This window comes from Erithacus rubecula (assembly GCF_903797595.1).
Source record: "Erithacus rubecula genome assembly, chromosome: 25".
Taxonomy (NCBI): Eukaryota; Metazoa; Chordata; class Aves; order Passeriformes; family Muscicapidae; genus Erithacus; species Erithacus rubecula.
Genome location: NC_136677.1, coordinates 2,047,109 through 2,068,552, shown reverse-complemented (window position 1 = coordinate 2,068,552; position 21,444 = coordinate 2,047,109). Strand labels below are relative to the sequence as shown.

The following is a 21,444-nucleotide window of genomic DNA, read 5'->3' as shown; positions in this document are numbered from 1 at the left end:
AATATTTGCAATTCTCCCTATGCTGATCCATTCTGTCAGTCCCCACCTCCCTTACTCACTGCCCCATATTCACCTCTCCCTCTCTAAATTTTCTCAGCCCCTTCCTGCTTTTACCCAGCCTCACCTGAGCTCCTGGAGATCCATTTTATTTATTTATTTCCTTTCCCTCTTTCTCCTTGCACCCTCTGCCCCCACCACACACCTGATTTACAGCAGCAGCAGGAGGCTGATGTTCTCTGCTCGTTCTCTGCTCCCTCCCTGCCATCCCCAGAGCCATCAGGGGCCAATTCATCACAGAAATGCCCCAGCCAAAGTGACTGGGACATTCTTTACAGCCACAATCCCCAGTGCTGAGCTGGGGGGTTTGGATGGCAGAGGTGTCAGCTGTGAGAGAGCTGTCTGGAAGCACAAATATTATTTACCAGGTGCTGTGGCTTATGGAGGAGGCAAGAGGAAGAAAAGTGGCTGCCACCACGAATTCTGATGACTCCAGCAGAAGGGCTTGGAACTCTTCATTAGGGAGCAGGGAAAGGCAGGGGGAGGGTGGGATGTGACCAGTGGATGCTCCAAGGTGTCAGAGTTTGGCAGGAGAAAAGCAGGATTTTGTGAGAAAGGGAATGGGCCATCGGTGTCAGAGCAATTCCCAAGGTGAATTCCTCAGCGTGGGGCTGGCAGCTCCAGTGCTCTGTGCAATTTGGGATGTGCCAGAGCAGGGGAGGGGCTCCCAGGGAGATGTTTGCACACCTCAGTTCACTCCTGGATGACAGCAGCAAATCTGAGAGCTGGGGAAGGCTGGCTGGGAGGGGAGAGCTGGGATTTCTCTCCTGGAAATGATCCAGCACAGCTCGTTTGTGACTGCACCTGGCACGTGGGGCTGCAGATAAGCAAGTGCTGCATCCATGGAGGGGAAGTGGGAGTAAAAAGCAGGTTTTTCACCCTGAAAAGTCCTGGATTTGTCATCCTGTGTGGTTTGGGGATGTGTGCAGATGTTTTATAGCCACATACATTTCGTTTTATTACTTTGCACATGGAAACTGGGCCTAATTGTGAGGCCTTGGGGATGGGTAGTTTAGGGGAGATACTGGTACCCAAAGCCAGAATTGTTGCAGAATGAGATCCATTAGCCCAATCTGGTGTTTAAGAGCAGCCAGTAGCCAGGAAAGTACTGCACTATTAAGAAAAGTACAAAAATTGGATGTGACAGACAAATTCTCCAAAGCCCCTTGTTCCCCCATCCCTGTCTTGCTCCCCTCCCCTGAATATCTTTTCTTCCTCCTCCTCCTCCTCCTTCTTCCTCCATCCCAATTATCTCCTCCTTTCATCACTGCCAGAGTTGTAAGTACAAAGTACCAATTAGCTAGTTTTCAAGTTTAATTAGGTTGGAAGGTAGAGCAAATTAAATCCTTTTATCGCAGGTTTCAAAGCACTTTCCCATCGGGATGGGTTTCCTTTGGCTGAGGCCCGTGTTTGTCACCAAGGAGCTGGCCCAGGTCACAGAGCAGGGGATGAAATGCAAGACTGGGTCTGTCTCCTAAATCCTGCACTCAGGACTCCTTTTTTTGGGATGATTTGGGGGGCACAAATCTGCTCCACCTCCATCAACTGAGCATTGCTGCCTAGCTCACTGTAAGAACATTCCAGCAGCACCAGGAATTCAGTGACAAAGCCCAGCAGAAGGCTTTCAAAATACTTCAACAGTATCAAGCAGCAGGTCCACATGAATGCTTGGAAGCACCTTTATTCCCTAAACCCTTCTTCTTTTGAGGCCTCAACAAAGGCAGAAAAGCGGATCCAGGAATAAACATCTGGAGATGAAATTGCAGAGAGGAGTGAGGAAGTGTTTAACTCTTGGAGACACAATTGGAGACACAATTTCTGTTCCTCCTGAGCTCTGAGTGCTGCATTTCAATAGGGTGGGGCTCCCTCCATGGACAGAGACACTCGGGAAAATTTTGGAATTCACCCTCACCTTTTCCTCCTGGTGGTACCAGCGCCTCCCCAGCTGCATTTTTGCCATCCTAACCCTCTCCCCTGTGCCTCTCTGTGTGTTGCAGACAAGCCACTACCTCAGAGTGCCCCGGGGGGGATCATTGGGATCGTGGGAGGGGTCGTCGCCGCCGTCTTCATCATCGGCGTGGTTGTCGCCGTCATCGTCGTCTACCGGCGGCAGCAGAAGAGCCGCTCCCACACCGACCACGACCTGTGAGTGCCAAAACCCTGCCCACCCAGGGGCAGCTGCTGGGGCATGGGGGACATGGGGGACATGGGGGACAGCCCCTCTGGCCCTTCCTACACCTGCACAATGGGGGAATTTGGCAGCAAAATGTTTTCCTGCTGTTTCAGTCTCATTCCCCTGTGCACTCCCCTTTCCCTGGGGATTCGCATCCTGCTCTCTCCTGTTTCTGAGCTCTTAGAACAAGGATGGAGTGGAAGATGGAGCTCAGGGATGCTGGGTTTGCTGTGGGGCTCAGTGCCACTGTCCTCCTCCGTGGGTTGAAGAGGATCCTATTCCTCCTTTCTCAATGGCTTTAGGCCTCTGAGTGAGACTGAATCACATCCTGCCATCAGAGAGGGGTTTCTGACAGACCCTGAGCACCTCTGAGTGCATCCCAAAGAGCCTGGAAAGGGCTCACACCCACCAGCATTGCAAGTTTGGACCTATGGGTGACATAAATTCTGTCAACAGCAGGGACAGGAGCTCCTCTTGGGCAGGGCTTGCAGAGATCCCAGGCAGGGAATGGAATGGTGTGGAGATCACTTTGTGCAGCAGGAGCCTCTTCAGGAGCATTTACCCTGGGCTGTGCTGAACAGCTCTATCGTGAACAGCTCTTCACCCCCTCCCTCCCTTCCCACCTCGCAGAGGAGGCACGAAAAGCCCAGCACCAAGAGGTTGCTGTAATATTCACCCACCCCCAGCTCATTGTTGTTACACCTTGGGCACATTTTGTGCTCCATTTAATCCCATTTGAGTGAGGGCACTGGAGGATAGCGGGGGAAGCAGCGGGAGAGGCAGAAAGGCAGACAAACAAAAAAAAAACAAACCAGCACCACAAGGTGAAATTGCATCAACAGCAGCAGGTCTGTGATCGAGATGCATTCTGACAATCCACTTCCCACAATGGCCCTCCACCAGGCTCAGGGAAGAGCCACTTCAGCTGAGAATAGAAACACAACCCTGCCCGGCTCTGCAGAGGTGCTGCCTCTATTGTGGAGGCTGATCCCGAAGGTAATAGCATTTCTTTTCTGCAGAGCCATGGAGTCAATGTTTTACAGAGCCCCAGGGACCTGCTCTGCCCTCCCTGCCACCAGCACATTCCAGTCCCACGCTGGAATCCAAGGGAAGGCGCCCATCTCCATAGATCTGCATGGAGAGAAGGGAGGGGGCAGCCAGCTAATTAGTGGATCAGAGTTTTAATAAGTTTTGTAAAAGGATTAGACACATCTGTGCATGTGAACAGAATGTGCAGAGACAGGCTCTAGGCTGGGATTATCGTGGCTGCCAGTCCCTGTGCTCTGGGGTAAAAGCTGATCCTTGGTGAGGGTCAGGGATAAATGTCCCAGGCTGGCAGAGCAGGTCCATGAGGAGGACTCAGATTTCTCCATCCAAACTGGGGCTGGCATTACCTGCCATGGCACCAAGCTCCTCCCAAGGGAGGATTTGCAGCCATTCCCAAGCAGGTATCCCTCAGGATCTGCAGTCTGACACGAGGATAAGGGCAGAATGCTGGGAGGGAGTTTATTTCCATTAACAATTCTAATTGGGGTGAGACAAAGGGCACCGGGGAGTTCCTGAGGATAATCTATGTGATTGTATTGGCAGGCTGGTGACAAACACAATCAAATCCTCGGGCACATCAAAGCAGCAGAACATTCTCTCCTGCTTTCCACTCAGCAGCCTCTTCTTTCCCTGCAGGATTGACCTCCCTCCATCCCATAAACCTGCCCCTCCACCAAAGAGGAAACAGGACATGAAAAGCCACCTGACTCCAGAAGACATCCAGGTAAGAACCTGCAAATTCCTGCCTCTGGCATGGAAAACTGATTCCAAACAGTGTCCACAGTGCCTGGATTTGGGAAATGGGGGTTGCAAGAGCAAAGAAGTTCCTGGCATTGAGTTTAAGGAGCAGAAAGAAAGGATTTTTCAAGGCCAGGTTGGATAGGACTCTGAGCAACTTGGTCTTGTGGGAAATTCAACCTAAATTATCTTTAAGGTCCCTTCCAACCCCAACTGTTCTATGACTCTGTGCCTTGTCCCCCCAGAACTCCCAGAGTCTGGCACTAATCAAAAGCTGTAATTTGGATTCTGCTCTGTCCCTTTGGTGGATATTGAAAGGAAGGAGCTGGTTTTGGCTGTGGTGTCACCTAAAGCAGAGTTTGCTGTCCCAGAGGACAACCCTTGCTCTTCTCATCCTTCTCTCCCCTCTACTCCAGGTTGTTCACTTGGACAACATGAAACACGAGGAGGAGATCCAGAAGTTCCCTCTGCAGACTCCCTACTATGACATGGCAGCCCCTGAGCCCTCTCCCTACAGTGACAAACTGGTAAGGAGCACAGGGTGACAGTGGCACCTCAGCCCAGCCTCACCTGCCACACAGGAGCTAACCAAGCAGGATCCCCACCATCCACAGCCCATGTGGATTATCCCATCCACACTCTGACTCAGCTCACCCTAATTCAGCTGCCCATAGGTCCCACAGCTGTAGAATGCTCTGCCCAGCCCAAATTCTCCATCCTGCCCCACCCTGGCCACTCCTCACTGCCTGCAAGGAGCCCCTGTTAGTTTGCAGCTGAGGGAAGCAGCAGTGAGAGCCTCACAAAGCAATTATCTGCAGGGCAGAGCATGCCAGCGTTTGACTCTCACTTGACAACAACAAGTTCTTTAAGCCCTTCTCTTTTTTTTTCTTTTTCTTTTTTTTCTTTTTTCTTTTTTTTTTTTTTCCTCTGGTGTGTGGATTTGTTCAGCCTCAGATGGGGAGATGTTAATGTGAGGCAGCAGCAGCAGGGAGAGATTAAGGGTCAGGAGAGATGCTGGCAGTCACATGGGAAAGGCTGGTTTGCAAGGAGTGAGGAAATGTTAGATGTGAAGGTGCAGGGAACAGAAAACAGGTAAGATTAGAGTGGATTTTTGATGAGAAAACAGAAAACCAGCTGTGGACAGCATCCTTTCCCTCCCTCACCCCACAGCATGGGGACGCTCTGGCTTTTTATCCATAGGAGACAAAATTTCCCAAAGGAAATCCTTCAGGTTTCTCACCAGCAGTTCAGAGCACTGCACACCCAGCCCAGTGCTCAGCAGAGTGAACTCCCTGGCTGGAGAAAGGTGGATAAATATCAGCCCAGACTGGAGTAATTTCTTATGAGCACCACTAATTATAACCCAGTTCATCCCAGTGTGACCCTGCCATGTGTGCTCCTGTGCAGATAATGGAAGGACAGGGCCCAGTGACCTTTGGCTGGCACAAGTCTGAAGCCAGGCAGACGCCAAGGGCGCTGGAAATCAAAAGCCACAGTTCTGTGCTGAGCTGGATGGATGTGATCCTATTTACTTCATCCCTAAAGGAAAACTCCCCCTTGGAGCCCTCCCTCACTCCTGGGGCTGGTCCCCAGCTCTTTGCAACCCTTGCTGAGTTTTAAATGAAACACAGGATGTTGGAGCGAGACCGCTGCTTGAAAAGCATCTGAAAGCTGAGCGGGAGGATGGAGGAGCTCATTTTGGGAAATAACGAGCAGTCAGTTAATTAAGTGGCAGAGTTAGCGATGTGAGATGGGGCCTGATGGGTTGCTGCTCTGTAACCATGGGAACAGAGTTTGCTGCTCTCAGTCCTGGCCAGAGAAGATGCATTTCCATGTCCCACCCCTGGCACCGGCTGCTCCTCGCCCGTGGGTTCCTCCAGGAGCTGATGGGATGTGGAGCTCTGTGCTCACCTGGCCCACCAAGAACTGGCTCTGCAGCAAGGATGTGGAGTCTGGGGGGCTCCAGCTGCTGCCACAGCTCTTGGCATGGGTCTGGCACAGCTGTGCCAGCTTTCCTGGCAGCCCTGGGTGTAGGAGACTGTACAATGTGATGGTTGGTGGTCAGGATGGTCGTGACAGATGGAGAGATCTCTATAAGCCAGGTCTTGAAACTTGTGGTTTATTGCACGGGGTGTGGGTAAAAAGGGCCCTGCCAGGAGCTGCCAGCCACAGCTGGAGCAGGGCAGAGAGTGAGAGGCAGTAAGAGTTCTAAGAGGTAAGAGAGGGAAGTAAGAGAGCAAAGTAAGAGTGTGATTTTCCCATTTACAATATAATAAATCCTCTTCTGTGTTGAATATTTTAATTTCCACTAACCAATCCAATACAAGATACAAATCCTATAGCATTTACATACAACCTATAAGAATAATTACATTACCATCATGTGTTATAATTTAAACCCTAAAAACTACACTTTGAACCCCTTCTGCCAAGCCAGCAGGGTCTTCTCTGACCTTTGGACCATTGTTCTGTCAAGAGGGGATTACTTTTGGCCAGCCATCCTATTGTCTTCTAGTTATTTACTGACTAAGGTTTGGTATCTCAAAGCTGGCTTCATTTCAATCTCGCTTCTGGTTTCCATATTCTCAAAATCTTTTGCTAGGCAATCATATTTATCAGTTTTTCCTGATTCATCCTTCCCAACACCTGGGAGAAGCGTCAGGCTCACCCAGCACGTACCTGTGCTGTGCCCTGGCTCTCTGCCCCAGCCTGCTCCCATCCCTTGCTAAATCACTGCATCCTTTGGGCAGGCAGCTGGCTGCTCCAGTTTGGGACTGGTGAGGGAGACAAGGGCATCCTTGGCTGCCAAGCAGTGCTGATTTTGCTGGATTCTTCCCAGATGGCACAGGCAGGACGTGCTGCCACAGCCAGGCCAGGGGTGGGTTGTGTTGTCTGGCCACACTTTGCAAAGGAACAAGCTTTGCCTTCCTCCCTGTAGGGAAAAAAAAAAGTGGCTTGCATCACTTTTTTTCACCCTTAGAGCACTGTAGATGTCTCCTTTTCATCTGAGGAGTGGGAACCCCCAGGGAACAGCAGTGGGATGGAGCAAGGGCTGCCCAATCCTTCACCTGAGGGCTGGGTCAGCTGGAGGATGAGGAGGGAAGCACATCCCTGGTGCCTGATTTTGGTACAGCCCTGCTCCCACCGTGCTCAAAATGCAGATGTAGGCAGCTGCTCCGGGGTATCTGTGGCTTTGGGATCCTTGAGAGGAAAAGGCACAGCAGAAAGGCAGGATATTCTTGTTCTGCCTGTACTTCACTTGCAGATTTGGCTCGGGAGGGGAGTGAAGACGATGAGAGTGGAAGGGGAGCGGATTCTGCAGGAAAATGGGGTGGGTGCATTTGGCTTTAAATGAATTGTGCAAAACCTCGTAATTTGGGATAAACCAGATTTATCACAAGGCAGCATGAAAGCCACTGCCTGGGGTTGACAATTTCACAGCACTAGAATGGGAGTCAGGGAGTGATTAGACATGGCAAAGAGTGAGGGAGGGGAGAAAGGGAGAGGTGCCAGGAGAAAATAAAAGAGGCAGGTGGAGGAGGAGGGTGTGCAGGGACGTGTGTGTGGACGTGTGCTGGCAGGGGACCAGGACAAGGGGAGAGGCTGGGGCACGTCTGCAGGGCCAGGATACCTGCAGGAGGATGGATGAATATGTATTTATAGGTGTTGCAGGCTGTGGGAAAGCCAACACCGAGCTGAGAGCCCCGAAATGCCCAAGCAGAGTGATGTGGACACTTGAGGCTGCAGGGTTGGGTGTGGGGGCTGCCTGCAGTGCTCACTTTTGGGGTAACAGCGAGGATATCAAAGCAGGCAGAGGGTGTTTCAGGTGAGTGGGTGGAGGCAGGCGTGCTCTGGCAGTGCTTTTGTGTCAGGTGGGTGCTGCATGCATGTGTGAGGAGCCAGAGAGAGGTGGAGGCACCAGAGAGTGTAGGAGCAGAGCTGTGATTAGTGCCCCTGTCAGCAGGGCCCATTTGCACAGGTAGAAGGGGAAGTTTCATTGCTGCAGACAGCAAAATAATTTCTCTGGGTTTGCAGGGCAATTACCGGGGTGCCGATGGTGATGATTTACACCCAGCGCTTGCGTGAGGCAGTGCTGGGCCTTGTATACAAGGCACATTATTGATATTGTAATAAATTCTGCTCCAAACAGGCAGCAAGGAGCAGGAGCGAGCCCAGGAGTGGGAGAAAGCAAAGGAAATCCATGGAGAAAGCACCTCCTGTGGGAAGGAAGCAGGAGAGGAGTGAGGTGAAGTAGACAGGGTAGGAATGAGGAGGTAAAACGTACTCTGGCTTCTTCCAGGAGTAGGGAAGAGACAAAAATTCAGGGGGAAAGAGCTCTGCAAGGCCTAGATTTAGGTCTGAGGCTGGAGTTGGCATTGCTAATTTTCCTAAAATGTCCAAGCTCTGGGTCCAGACACGAAGCAGAGACTCCACAGGATGTGCAGCTTTCGTGCCAACAACTCGCCACTGCCATCTGGCCACCAAGGGCAGGACAGAGGTGACTGCAGCCCTCTGCTCCTCCAGCCCCCAGCTTTGCTGAGCCCTGAAATGCTTCTGCAGCCCCGTTCCCCATCATTCCCCCCATCCCTGTGGCTGGGCAGCATCAGGGAGCCAAGCCCTGGCACAGGCAGAGATAATCACTGAGTGAACAGCCCCTTCCAGCAACAGGCACTCAACCAGCTCGTTCCAGGGCTATAAACTCCTAAAAACGGTTCAGCCACAGCTGGTAGGTGGCTGAGGACAATTCCAAACAGAGAGGAGAGGAACACTTTCAAACACTTTCAAATTCTTGCATCATTGCAGCCATTCTGGAAAGGGGAGAGAGAGAGGGGAAGCTGTTTTGTTTGGAAGAGACAATTCCTCTCAGAGAGGTTCAGCTGCCTGGCTAATGCTGGCACTGAAACCAGCCCCAAAAGTGAGGATTAAAGAAACTGCATGGGGCAAGAAGCCAGGATCCCCCTCACACGGTGCTGGCACCAAGGCTCCTCCTGGTGATCCACATTCCCCACTGAGCCACAAGCTCTGGGGCCATCCTGCCTTCCAGGCTTCTCCCATTGTTATCTGCATGAAAGATGTCTGGGTAGGAGTGATCAGACAAATTGGATGATATTCCATTCATGCAGTCCTTGCTGATAAGCCAGCTTAGTGAAGGAATACCCATAAATATTTCCATGCCAAAGGAGGGTGCTTTGAGCATCTCTTAGACCGTGTTACAATGACAAAAGTTAATCTGCAGTGCCAAGCTGTGCAGCCAAGCCTTGAGTTAAATGAGGCACTTCAGAACTCCACAGTCTCCACTGGGCAGAACAACAGTGATGCCCAAGCACTGTCATTCCCCTGTGGCCACACCTTTGGAGTTTTGGCTTTAAAGCCATTCCCTCCGGGTATCTCCTTCCCCAAATCCAAATTTCAAACCAATGATTTTCACTCATGTTCCCCAAACCTGAGTTTGCAATGACTCCCAAACTCTTGGGTTAAAACAGACAGCTCAGGTGTGTGATAAGGTCTGAATTCACTGTGCAGCCCCAGCTGAGGAAAATGCTGATCCCAGAGGGGCTCAGTGGGTTAAAACAGACAGCTCAGGTGTGTGATAAGGTCTGAATTCACTGTGCAGGCCCAGCTGAGGAAAATGCTGATCCCAGAGGGGCTCAGTGCAGGATCAGAGCAGTGAGATGCTGCTGGGAGCAGCCCCAGTGAAAGGGGCAGTGCTGCTCACTCAGTCTGCATTTGGGGGAGCAGCGCCTTGGGGACTTTGGCTTTATTTGAGATTTTACCTGACTGATTATTCATTACCTCCCTACCTCCCTCTTTTTAACTGTTTTTTCTTCCTCCTCCCCTCCCTCCTCACCCTCCTCTTCTTTCTTCCCCTTCACTCCCCGCGTCCTGTCTCACCCCTCACCATCTGCACGGACCCTCTGTCCTCACTCCCCACTCCCCCCTCGTGTCCCCCCCACCGCCTTGCTGCTCTCTTCTCTCCAGAACCCTGGCAACAAGGACTGTGATGTCCAGTATGCAGAGCTGGACACGTCGGCTCTGGCCGCGTCACCCAGCCCTCGGAGCTCCATCCCTGCTGGCGGAGACCTAGTCGAGTATGCAACCATCCAGCCCAACTTAGGCTAGAGCATGTCACTCTAGGCCCTTTCCCCTCAGATTCTGGCCTCCAGGTACTCATGGCACTCTGCCTCCCTCACTGCACCCCTCAAAGTCACTGCTCGCCCCTCCCCGCATCCCTCCTCCCTGTCTGTCCCTCCCTGCTGCTCTCTCTCTCTCTCTCTCTCTCTGTCTCTCTGCTGCCCTGCTTTTTGGGGGTGCTGCCCAGAATGCTTTTGCCTTGCCTCTCTGCATGCTCTTCTCGCCGTGTTTCCCTTTGCTTCCTGCAGCCAGGCATGTGGGAGAGGGGCTTCGTGGCACAGCAGGGGTCCAAACCCCTGCTCCAGGTGGGTTTGAAGTTCCTGCTCTGGTTCAGGGAATCACGAGTGATGCTAAAGGGCTTTTCCAGGCCAGGGCAAGATGGGGAGGGAAAGGGAAAGGGAATGATTGAAAGGAAAATTAAAAGAAAAGAAGGGTTTGTGTGCATGTGGAAGTAACTCTAGAGAGGATGGAGCATATGTGCATGTGTGAAAGAACAAGGTGGGAGAGGATGTGAGAGAACATGGGAACACCTAAAGGTTCCTGCAGCTGAAAGGCTCTGTGGATAAGGGACAGGCAGAGAGGGACTGTGCATGTGACAGTGACAGGGCTGGCGTGGCATGAGGTCGGTGCAAGTGGCAAGTTTGGATGAGAGAGGGAGAGATTATTTTCCTTGGTGTTCTCCTTCTCAAAACTAGGCACAGACTGAGCCCTGCTCTCCTGATGTTTTCAAGTGTCACCAAACCCTTTCTAGCTCAGGTCCTGTGGCAAGGAGTGATTTGGACTCAGTTGGTTGTTCTGGGCCATCTCCAGTAACCCCCTGAATGATGATTTTTTTAGTGGAAAACAACTAAAACTGGGGTGATTTCAGCTCTTCCATAATCACAGCTTTTTCTCTGTTGTTAAAGCCACCAGCTCCCTGAAAGGGAGAGATTTCTCCTTTCCCACCTTTGCTGGATTATTCCAAGAGTTTTTGGCCAAGGAAATGCCACTGGTGTCCCTCTCCTTGGCTCCAGCTCTCCCTCATTCCTGTGTATTCTGAGGTTGTGGTGACTCCAGGTTCTGCCTTGCTCCTTCCCCTTTATTCCCAGCAGCAGGAAGGTCCTGCTGGTTCAAAGGAAGGGAAGGGAGAGGAGAAAAGGCAGACAGCAAATGGAGAGGTGCTTTGCAGGTCCTTCAATCCCTCCTGGCCACCCCAGGTAGATCAGAGCAGGGGTAGCTTGGGGATGGAAAGGGATGGCTTGGAGAGGATAAAGGACATTGGATCATGGGGCAGGAAGGGAAGGAGGATAAGCAGGAGGAAATGGCACTTTTATAAATCACTGGCCAGTGCTGCTCAGTGTGTCCCTGAGTGAGGAGCTCACACACACACCTGGGTGCAAGGTGTGCTCCGTTTGCCCCCATCCCTGTTCTCCCTGGTTTTCCCGTGCTGGAAGAGCCCTGTAGTTGCCCTGCTGTAGCTAAAGCCCTGCTGGGTGAGTCTGCAGGGCTGGAGCACACCCATAACCTCTCTCTCTTGTGGTGTCTCACCCACTCCTGCTCCAGAATGAGGATCAAGGTCTTCGTAGACGTAACGAGCGAGAGTGGACAGTAAGTTTTGGATGGGTTTGGTTTTGTTTTCTTTTTTTTCCTTTTCTCCATTTCCTTGTTTGTCTCTGGACTCCCAGGCACTCCCAGCCTCCTGCATCCTCTCTGGGGTGAGAATTCCAGCCCTGAGGAAGGGGTGGTTGAAACCAGCCACTCTCCCTTGTGTCTTCACCTCTCATTCCCAACAGATTCTTGGGCTGCTCCCACTGTTCCAAACAAGGCAAGAGCTCCCTAATCCATCTTGGGAGGTCTCTCCTCATCCTCCCCAGGGTGGGGAATTTTATTGTCAGCAAAAGGACAGTAATCCTCCAAATCCAAATTTGGAAATCCTCCCAGTCTCTCTGAAGTAAAAATAAAGCCAGTCATATGGTGCTTTGAAGGTGTAATCTCCCTGCTAAGACACACCACAGATCAGGGCAATTTAATTTTTTTTATACTTTTTGAATTATTTCCTCCCCCTTCACCCCCCCCCCCCCACACTCCAGTTCTTGGTTTTGCTTGGGAATTTCTTGCCCCTGTTGCAGCAAGAATAGCTGGAAACCATCAGACCTGGATCAAGATCAGTGCCCAGGGTTCAGATTCCCATTTCCAAATTGCAGGATAAATAAAGCAAAGTTGCTCCTTATTAGTTTCCCATTTTTAAATGTGGATATCAGCCCTGCCTTGAGTCCAAAAGGGTGGAGAGGAGAATTTGGGAGAGAAACAGCAAGGAGGGAAATATTTGGGATGATTGATGGTGTGAGGTGCTGTAGGAACACGGAGCAGGTAGGTACCAGAGGCAGCAGGGGAAGAGCAAAGCATGCTGTGAGAAGGAATGCAACGTTCTGAGCAAGTTTTCTGCATAATTGATACTTGCATGTGTCTGAATGCATCCCTCACCATAGGTCCTTGCTCTGTATTTTGGGAATTTCAGCTCAATCTTTTTATTTCCTGAACCCAGGGGTGAATCCCTCTGTCCCACTTTTTTGTCCTCACAGAAGCCCAAGCTCAGGACTGTGGCTCCTGCTCATCCCTGACACATCAGTGCTTGTTCTTTGCTCAGGGATTATCCAAGAACTCCCTCACAGATAAAGCACCAAGCAGAGCAGGAACCTGCCCAGGGATACCTAAAATCATGGCCATACTTGGAATTGGAAAAACAGCTGGAATACCTTGAGTAGGGAATTGAGACCCACTAGAGGATGTGGGGCTCCCAACACCAGGAGGAAATATTTCTTTTTTTTTGGTTCCCATTGTTTTTTCTGTCCCCCACCCCCTCTGCACTGCTGGTCCCCAGTGTGACAGTAGCTTTGTGATGTTGTCACTCAACAGAGCTGCTGCTTCTTCCTGGCCATCACCTGTGCTGCAGCCCAAAATTCAAAACTGACAGATGAGCAGGGTTGGGTAGTAGCAACCCAAAATTTCAGGAGTTTTGAGCAGCAGAGGCTTTTCCCAGCCAGGAAAACACAAGTAAACACATTCCACAAGTGCAAAAACATGTTTGTCCTCAGCTTGGCCAAGCAGAGCAATGCATTATCCTCCCAACTTTCACCTGTAAAATCTTCAGATTTCCCAAAAACCATAGCAGAGAACCACTGAGAAGGAGTTTTTCCCTTTCAGACCAGTAAGAACTCATTATTCCAAGATGATTAAAAGTACAGGACATGCTCAGCTACCTCACACCTCCTGCTACCCAAAGAGATGTTCTGCAAATAGAAGAAAAGATGGAATTGGGTGTGGAGGGATGGAGAAGGGTTGAGTTAAAGTCATGACAGAAATGAAAGCTCCCTAATTCAATCAAATAAAGCCTGTTTAAAGGTAATCTGCCAGGCTGTCTGAAATGGATAGATTGCTGACATCCCCTTTAATCAAGCTCTTGGAAAGAAAACTGAGAGGGGAGGATGTAACCCAGATAATGAAGAATTGCATGGAGTCATGCTGGAGACAAAGGCAAGTGGGAGAAGTCAGGTGGGGGAAGGTGGTAGAATCATGTGCCAGTTCAATTTAATTAGTTCATTATCCCTAATTTAATTTCAAACTTCGTTAAAGATAAATTAGATTGGGGAAAAGTCACAGTGGGACTGGGGAAGGAAGTCAAAGGGCACCAACTGCTAAATATGTTAAAAAACACCAGGCTGGTTTTGTTCTCCTCCCTTTTGCCACTCTCTAAATGAGTTCAGGGAACAAAACAGGAGCAAAGCAACTCCTGGTTCAGGTGCTGAGGAAAGGTGAAAGGAGAGAGGGAATTCTTTTCCTTTGGCCCTGACCCCACCTTTGAGGAGTGAGCACAAAACAGGGCCCAGCAAGAAGAGAAGGATTTGTTTGCACTCACCTGTGCAAACAGAAGTGCTGACAAACTGCACTTGGTGTCTTTGGCAGTGCCTCATGGTCACCTGGCTCGTGGCCACATTCACTGGGAGATAAGCAGGAAGAAAAATGCTTTCCTGACCCTGTACACTGCCACAGGCAGCCCATAAAAGAGTCTTACAGCCCCTTTTGCTGCCACCTGATCACACCCAGCTCAGCTTCCACTGATGTTAACTGAGCATCTCTCCCAGGAAACTTTGCAGCACTAGCAAATCCCCAAAAATCACACAAACTTCCCCTCCCACTTAATTGATAACAAATTACAAGGAAACCCCCTGCCTGCTTTGTCTCAATAAATTTCTGTAATTAAGACAACTTCCCTTTCAGGTTAGCTTAACTCAGGGAATTAATGATCTCTATAAATACAGTTTTTCCCCCATTGCAGGTGTGGAAAGGGGCTCTGTTGAGTGTGACATTTCTTCAGCGTAGATTGTACAGGGAGAAGACTTTGCAATCCCATTTTCTCTATCTGTGAGCCCCTTTTCCCCTCTTTTTTTTCAGCTGGGGCCATCAGAAGAACAGCAAACATTTATTTAAGGTTGAGTTAGTAAGGCTTTGTCATGGCTTGAGTTCCTCTGGTTAAAGATCTCCAGTGCTGCACTTGTCCACATTTTCACTTGCCAACTAAAAAGCTAAAATAAACTGGGGGAATGGCCCACCCAAATTTAGCATCCCAGCACAGCAACTCCACTACTGACTTTTAAAAGTTTAATCTGTAAGATAAACAGTTTTGCCAGTGGAAGGGAAATGAAAATGAGGTTGACCTCAGCATTGCTGCTGTTTTCCTGGGGCTCAGGCAAACTTTCCCTCTCTGGGCTCAGCCAAGCTCTTCCCAAAATTGCCTTTGTGCCTCTCCCAGCGGTCTGAGCCATCAATAAATTATTGTTGACACCTTGTTTTCTATAGGATTTTATATTTTTTAAAGCATCCTGGTGAAATATTCATCCAGGAGCTGGCAGCAGATGAGGCAAGTGGATTGTTCTGTTCCTTCAGGCATTTTCTCCTGAGGGTCAAACCCTTGTCCTTTCCACTAAACTGACTGTTCCTGGGGTTTTCAAAGGGAACAAGGAAGGACTCAAGGACAAGTTGCTTACTTCAAACCACAAGCATCAAAGCATTTCCCAGCTCTGTTTGCTCCCTCCTGGAGAAGAAATTATCTCCTGGTGAGCTCCCCTGAGCGCAGGTTGGTTTTAAAAACATCCTGGCTAAATGTCCATCCTGCTTGGGTCATCCTGCAGGGTTTCCAGAGCAGGAAAGGGTCTGGGAGCAGGGAGGAATCCTTCCCATCTGCTGCCACCCTCTGGGGAGCTGCAGCCCTGGGCTGTGTGAGAGATGCTCCCACAACCCCAGGAGAACAAAGCATCCCCACAAACCCCAGCAGAGGGAAAACCACAGCACCGACAGCAGCCTGGAGTTTGAAAGTGGGTTTGTGCTTTCTGTAGCTGATTTGACTCACAAAACTCCTGTGTCCCAGTAAACATCAGCTTATTTTGCATCCCAAGCCCTGGTAGGACACAGGTGCCCTTTAAATGGAAGAGCACAGGCCAGGCTTAGATTAATGATGCCTTCAAGCACAGCTTTTCCAAAACTGAGGTGTGGAAAGAGTTAGAGAGCGTGAAAACAAACTGCCCTTCCTCTGCTGGCTGCTGGTTTTGTCCAGAGAGAAAGGTATTTACAGACAAGGCACAAACTGTGCCCAGCCCATGCATATTCATCCACAATCTGGGTATTTCAGGGAGTGAGACAAAACCTTTGCAGCGTGAGGATTTATCACCTGGGTTTCCATTTTCCTGAAGCAGCGAGCTTGGTGAACTCGTTAATATTCCATCCTGCTTGCTGTGTGTGTGTCTCAGCCAGGAACTGAAGGGCTGTGTGTGTTTTCTGGCCGCCAATCCCGGAGTTTTCACCCGTTGACTTTTGTCTCTACTTGCAGAACTTTGGAAAGTGTCACTCAGAGATATCGAATGCGAGTGATTACCTGACCCGCTGTTACTCACATGAAGATCGATATCTGGAGAAGATCCCTCATGTCTATGCCCCTTTGTCAGACCTCCCACAAGATCTTTATCCTCACCATCCTGACATCTCCTTCTGCTGCCCACCTCCCGGCTCCCGGGCTCCTTACATCTGTCCTAAGGAACAGTATGTCTAAAGTGTCAACACGGCAAAAAAAAAAAACCAAAAAAAAGGAAGAAACTCATGGTTTTCACCTCTCCTGTCTCTCAACAACCAAGGCCTTCCAGCCTCCCTTCCCTCTGCCATTGCTCATTCTATTGATTGGTTTTTAAATCCGGGTGCAATTGCCATGATTCGTTCCAAGTGTCTGCCTGGCTTTGCTAATGCCCAAGGGAACACTCTGCCTCCTCCCACCTCCTCTCCAGCACCTGCATCTTTCTTTTCTCCTCCTGGCTCTGTGTGTGCATGTGTCTGACAGCTGCCCTGTGGTGGATGGGATGTGCCCAGCCCAGTCCAGTGTCCGTAGGTTTTCCCCCTGTGTCAATTCCTGCACTCCCTGCACCGGGTGTGGATTATTCACAGCCCTCGCTGCAGCTTCTGTGAGGTTTTACAGCACAGCCACTGCTCAGATCTGAGGCTGTGGTTTTGGTTTTTTGTGGTTTTTTTCCCCCCCCCACCCCTGCTCCTTTTCCCCCTTGGAAGTGGGGATAGCAAATCCCCTTTTGTGCAGAGCTGAACAACCAAGAATGCTGAACCAAATCATAAGATGCTTATAATGAAAGATGCTCAAAACCAACCCAAAAATAGAGATCAGGACTTGGTTTAGGCGGTTTGTTTCTGTCCTTTTCCCTTCCTGCTCCCACTCTCAATCTCTTGGATTGACTCTTTTAAAGAGGACATATTTTGGAGTCAACACATTTGGAGAAAGCATCCTTTAAATAACAGGTCTGATAACCTGAAACCCAAAGGAGAAAATAATTATAAAGGAAAACATTCTCTCTAATTTTCCTTCCAAGGCCTAACGTGGCCCCCCACGAGCTTTTCCCCCTCTCTTCCTCACATCTGTTGATTGGAATTTTAAAATTAACTCAGGCAGAATATGAAGAATAAATTAGGATTTCAGGTAATCTCCTTGCTCTTAATGAAGGATAAAAGCCAATAGAGGAATCTGGCCTTTTAACTTTTATAAAAGCATCTTAGTTTTGGGACTACACCTTTTTTTGATATTGGAATGTGTGTGGGTGTGTAAATCCAAACCTGTACATTCCTGTGACCACAAAGTATTTTAGAGAAGGGAATTAATCTCCACATCACATTTGTGTTCACTTGTATTAGAGAAAAAAAAAAAAATCAATATACACTTCAATGTATATAAAAGCAAAGAAGAGGAAGAGGAGGACAAGGAGTGAGCATCCTGCCTAAGAGCTTGGTTTCAGGGATAACTTCCTTCTGTTTCACCCCTGGCATGGAAGAGGGGACAGCTGGGATGGTTCTGAACAAGGGGATAAAGATTTGTGGCCAGAGGGCATTTCCTCTGCTTCGGCTCAGCTTGGGAATTTGGCATTTTGCAGACACTAAAACCCCTCTGGAAAAAGTGGGGATGCTTGAGCAGAGGGCACGTGGGAGGAGAGGTGGGCAGCACACCTTTATCCTGCTGCCCAGGTACCCAAAACCTGCCAGTGCTGCTCGTACAGGTGAGAAATGAAACTCCCAGCAGGTGACAGCTCCTGTCAGGGGAGGGGTGACCACCCTGATGTCCCAGCCCAGCTCCTGCCGTGCCACCTGCCCTGAGGCATTTCTGTCCATCTGGATGCCAGCAGCTCTGCCTGTTCTCTGTGCCCTGTCACCCCCAGCCTCATCCTGCCTGTCCCTCCACATCTGGCTCGCTCTGCCTCGTGGATTCCCTGCAGGCTGGAGAACACATCTGGATGTGGGAGAGGAGTTTATACCCTGCTCAGTCAGGCAACACAGCCCTGTGGGGTTTGGCACCATCCCCCTGAATGGCACAAAAAGCCCCCAGCTCTTCCCACCCTTGCCCAGTGCATGAGACAGGATGGTGGCTGCCACCAGGACAAGGTTTGTGGGGGGAATTGCTGCCCCTGGAGAGGGGTTTTCCTCACACTAAATGACAGCTGAGAGACCTGGGGATGTCTGGCTGGCTGAGGAGTGGATGAAGGGGAATTTTTGCTGCATTTTTTGGCCAAGCTGGAACGGGCAGCAGCAGCTCTGCCACGTGCTGGTGCATGGAGCACCCTCACTCCCCAAGGATCAGGGCAGTGCCAGCAGGACACAGCCTCAGAGCACTCCACACAGCTTTTCAACCCCATCCTGCCAGTCCTGACTGATGCAAACCTTGCTGGAACCATTTGTATTCACATTTCCTCTGCCAGCATCCAGAGGATTCAGCTGGTCATTCCCTCAACCAAAGGACTCCAGTGCTCTGTGTCTCAATTCAGAAAATGCATTTTTCTCTCTGGTTTTCTCCCCAACACACCTTGGGTACTTTCTGGTTACCACGGAGCTGGAAATTGAGTGTGCTCTGAACTGCAGGCACAGCCACCACATTCACCTCACACTGAATCTGCCAAATCTGCCTTTGCTCCCTCTCTTTGGAAAGGTGAGGAGGTGCTGGAAGCCCCACAGGTCTCTGATGTCCTGGAATCAACCCAGCACCACTGACCATGAGGAAAAAAAAGCAAGAAAAATCCATTGCAAACTTCCCTACCTGCATGCCTGGAATAGCAGAGCGCTGCCTGTTCTGTGGTTTGATTTGGAGCCTCCACCTGATGTGGTTTCAGACAGATCCAGGAATTTAAATGAGAAGTGGAATATGTTCAGGTCTTCAGATACAAGAGGAAAGAAGGCAGACAAAATGATTGCTTGCCAGAGGAGGCAGAGAACACGTTGCAGGTGCTTTTCTGTGCTGCCCATGTCTGGGATGAAGATGCTTTGATGAGGAAGGGGAAGGCAGGGATACAAAGTGCAGCATTACAGAAAAACTCTGCTTGCCTCGTGCAGCTTTGAATCTCAGCTGCCCACAGAAGTCTGCCACAAAGGGTTTTACCGGGCTTGCAGCAAAGCAAAAGGATTTCAGTCCTCCTGGAAAAGGTAAAAGGCAGGAGAAGCCTCAGCTGCAAGCAGTAGTTTGACTTATGCCAGTGTTTAGCCCAGGAATGTCCTGGTTCTCTCTGCCTCTCCTCAAGAGCTGGGCTGATCTCAAAAAAAAAATGGCAAGAGGGACTCACCACACACCACCAAATTCCTCTGCACCCTAGGAAAAGGGGGGAAACCCTGCAGAAAAACCCTGGAGTAAGAAACAGTGAGTCCACTGCTCTGGTTTTACAAATCTGTGCTTGGGAATGGTTCTGATTCAGGACTCTTGCTCCTTGCTCCCTCTCCCTGCTGGCACACTGAGGTTGCCCAATGGCTCTTCCCAAACCTCCCTGCACCTGCCACGGGCTCTCTTTGCTCCAGGATAAGGCTGCCATGCCCGGGGGGAGCTTGCAGGTGCAGAAATCAGGGCCAAGGGGAGGTGTTCTCCTGCTGACACGGTGCCAATTGACTTGCAGAGGTCCCTGCTCTGGAGGCTGAGCCATCCAGCAGCACTGCTGGGTGTGGATTGCTGAACAAGCCCAACTGGAAACTGGTGGAGTGGGATCCAGAGGGCTGGCAGTGCATGGGAGGAGCTGGTATTGTAGGGTAGAGAGTCATTTAGGTTGAAAAGACCTCTGAGAAGGAGCTGTTCTTCCTGTTGGCAGGGTGAAATGTCACGGGTTCTGTTCCATGTGTTGGTGGCACTGACACCAGAGCTCTTGCAGATGGTAAAGACTGATCACAGAACTTAAATAAAAGTGAGCTGAAGAGTTACAGCAACTTCTGTCCTGCCTGTGGGACCTGTGTGGGGTGTTTGATGTCTGCCTTGCTCCCAGGGCTGCCTTCTTGCTGAGCTGTTCCCCACATCCCTTGCACTGCACCCCCAAAATGCACCCACGCTCACTCCTGCCTTCTCTCAGGAGTTCCAGAGGCTCCCCAGGACTGGATTATCCCAATTTTCCCGTTGCATCCCTCCCTGCCTGCAGCCCAGGGGACACAGGACTCCAAGGTAAGCAGAGGGGCAGAGTGCAGTGCCCTCCAGGCTGTGGCTGCTGCCCTTCCCTGCCCTGGCTCTGCCCAGAGCACTCAGAGCTCAGGAGATTCCAGCCTCACTTCACTTGGTTTGGGAATCCTCCTGCCAGCCTCCCCCTGCACGTGGGTGGGACAGAATCAGTCACAAACAGCCACTCCTCGGGGCCAGCAGCTATTTAGGGAAAGAAAAGGGGGGTTCCTCCTCCTCTCCAGCCCACTTCTCATGCCAGTGGCCTGATTTCCTTGTGCAGACACTGAGTCCTGGCTCCAGAGGCAGAGAAACACTGAACCTGCACTCAGGGGGCACAGGGTGTGAGCCCAGTCCAGCTGAACACTCAGAAATTCCTCAGGAGGTTCCCTATCAGTCACAATTGATCAATAAACCATTTACTGATGGCATTTTTTAGCACTAACTCTGAGAATGAAAAAGCCCCAGGGATATTTCTCAACAGCAAAGCTGCACTGCACAAGGATGGAGCCTCTGCCTCAGGATAAAACTTTTTGGAATAATTCAGCCAAGATTTGGGGCAGGGGGTTCATGGAGGGAGGGTGGAGGGTCTGGATGCAGCTGCAACAGCAGCAGCCAAAGCTGCTCATTTCTGGGAAGGGTTTATTGGAGGAGCTGACACAATTCTGCTGAGAACTCCAGTGTTTCTCTAGGCTGTTTCTCAGAAATACTGAGAGACACAATTCTCCTCAGGGCCAGGATGTCACCCAGGGTGGTGGGAGCAGAGCTGGCAGTGCTCTCCTCAGTCTGCACAAAAACAGGTTTATCCTGCATTTCTGGATCCTGGCATCTCCCCCAGGACTGTGTTTTCTTCCAGATTCTGGATTTACCTCCTGCATGGCAGTTTTTAGAGCATTTGCCCACAGACTGCTGCCAGAGCCCATTTAAACATGGTCCATGTGAGCTGAAAAATCCCACAAACACCCAGTGTGGCACCAGAAACACCTTGCACAGGTGAAAGCTGCCCACATCCACTCCAGCTGCTTTTTTATTTCCTCCTGGCTGTCAGGGTCAGCACTGAGTTTTGTGGCCCCTTTCTCCAGTGCTGAATGTCTGATCAGTGCCACAGTCAGAACAGAAAACTTCCTGCTGGGTGGTTTTATGGTTGTGTAGAAATTTATGCATCTATTCATATGTATAAAACTAAAATACAGCTCTTGGACTGCACTAAATATATCAAACCTATCAAAACACTTACATAGGATAAGTAAATTGATACTTATGCAGTGTAAGGTGAAAAGCTGTTGTTTTACCATCTAATTACCTTTATAAAGATGTT

At 50.2% G+C, this 21,444-nt stretch overlaps 1 protein-coding gene across 1 annotated transcript; it reads left to right on the top strand.

The window, feature by feature from the left end:
• Positions 1 to 1,439: 1,439 nt before the first annotated feature.
• On the top strand, positions 1,440 to 17,619 carry LOC306812305 (uncharacterized protein; the record flags this gene model as incomplete). The annotated part of the gene is made up of 5 exons (XM_079326802.1): positions 1,440 to 1,512; positions 2,055 to 2,202; positions 3,914 to 4,001; positions 4,432 to 4,542; positions 16,011 to 17,619. The coding sequence occupies 5 exons, from the start codon at positions 1,440 to 1,442 to the stop codon at positions 16,227 to 16,229; spliced, it is 639 nt and encodes a 212-aa protein (XP_079182928.1). The 3' UTR covers positions 16,230 to 17,619.
• Positions 17,620 to 21,444: the final 3,825 nt, after the last annotated feature.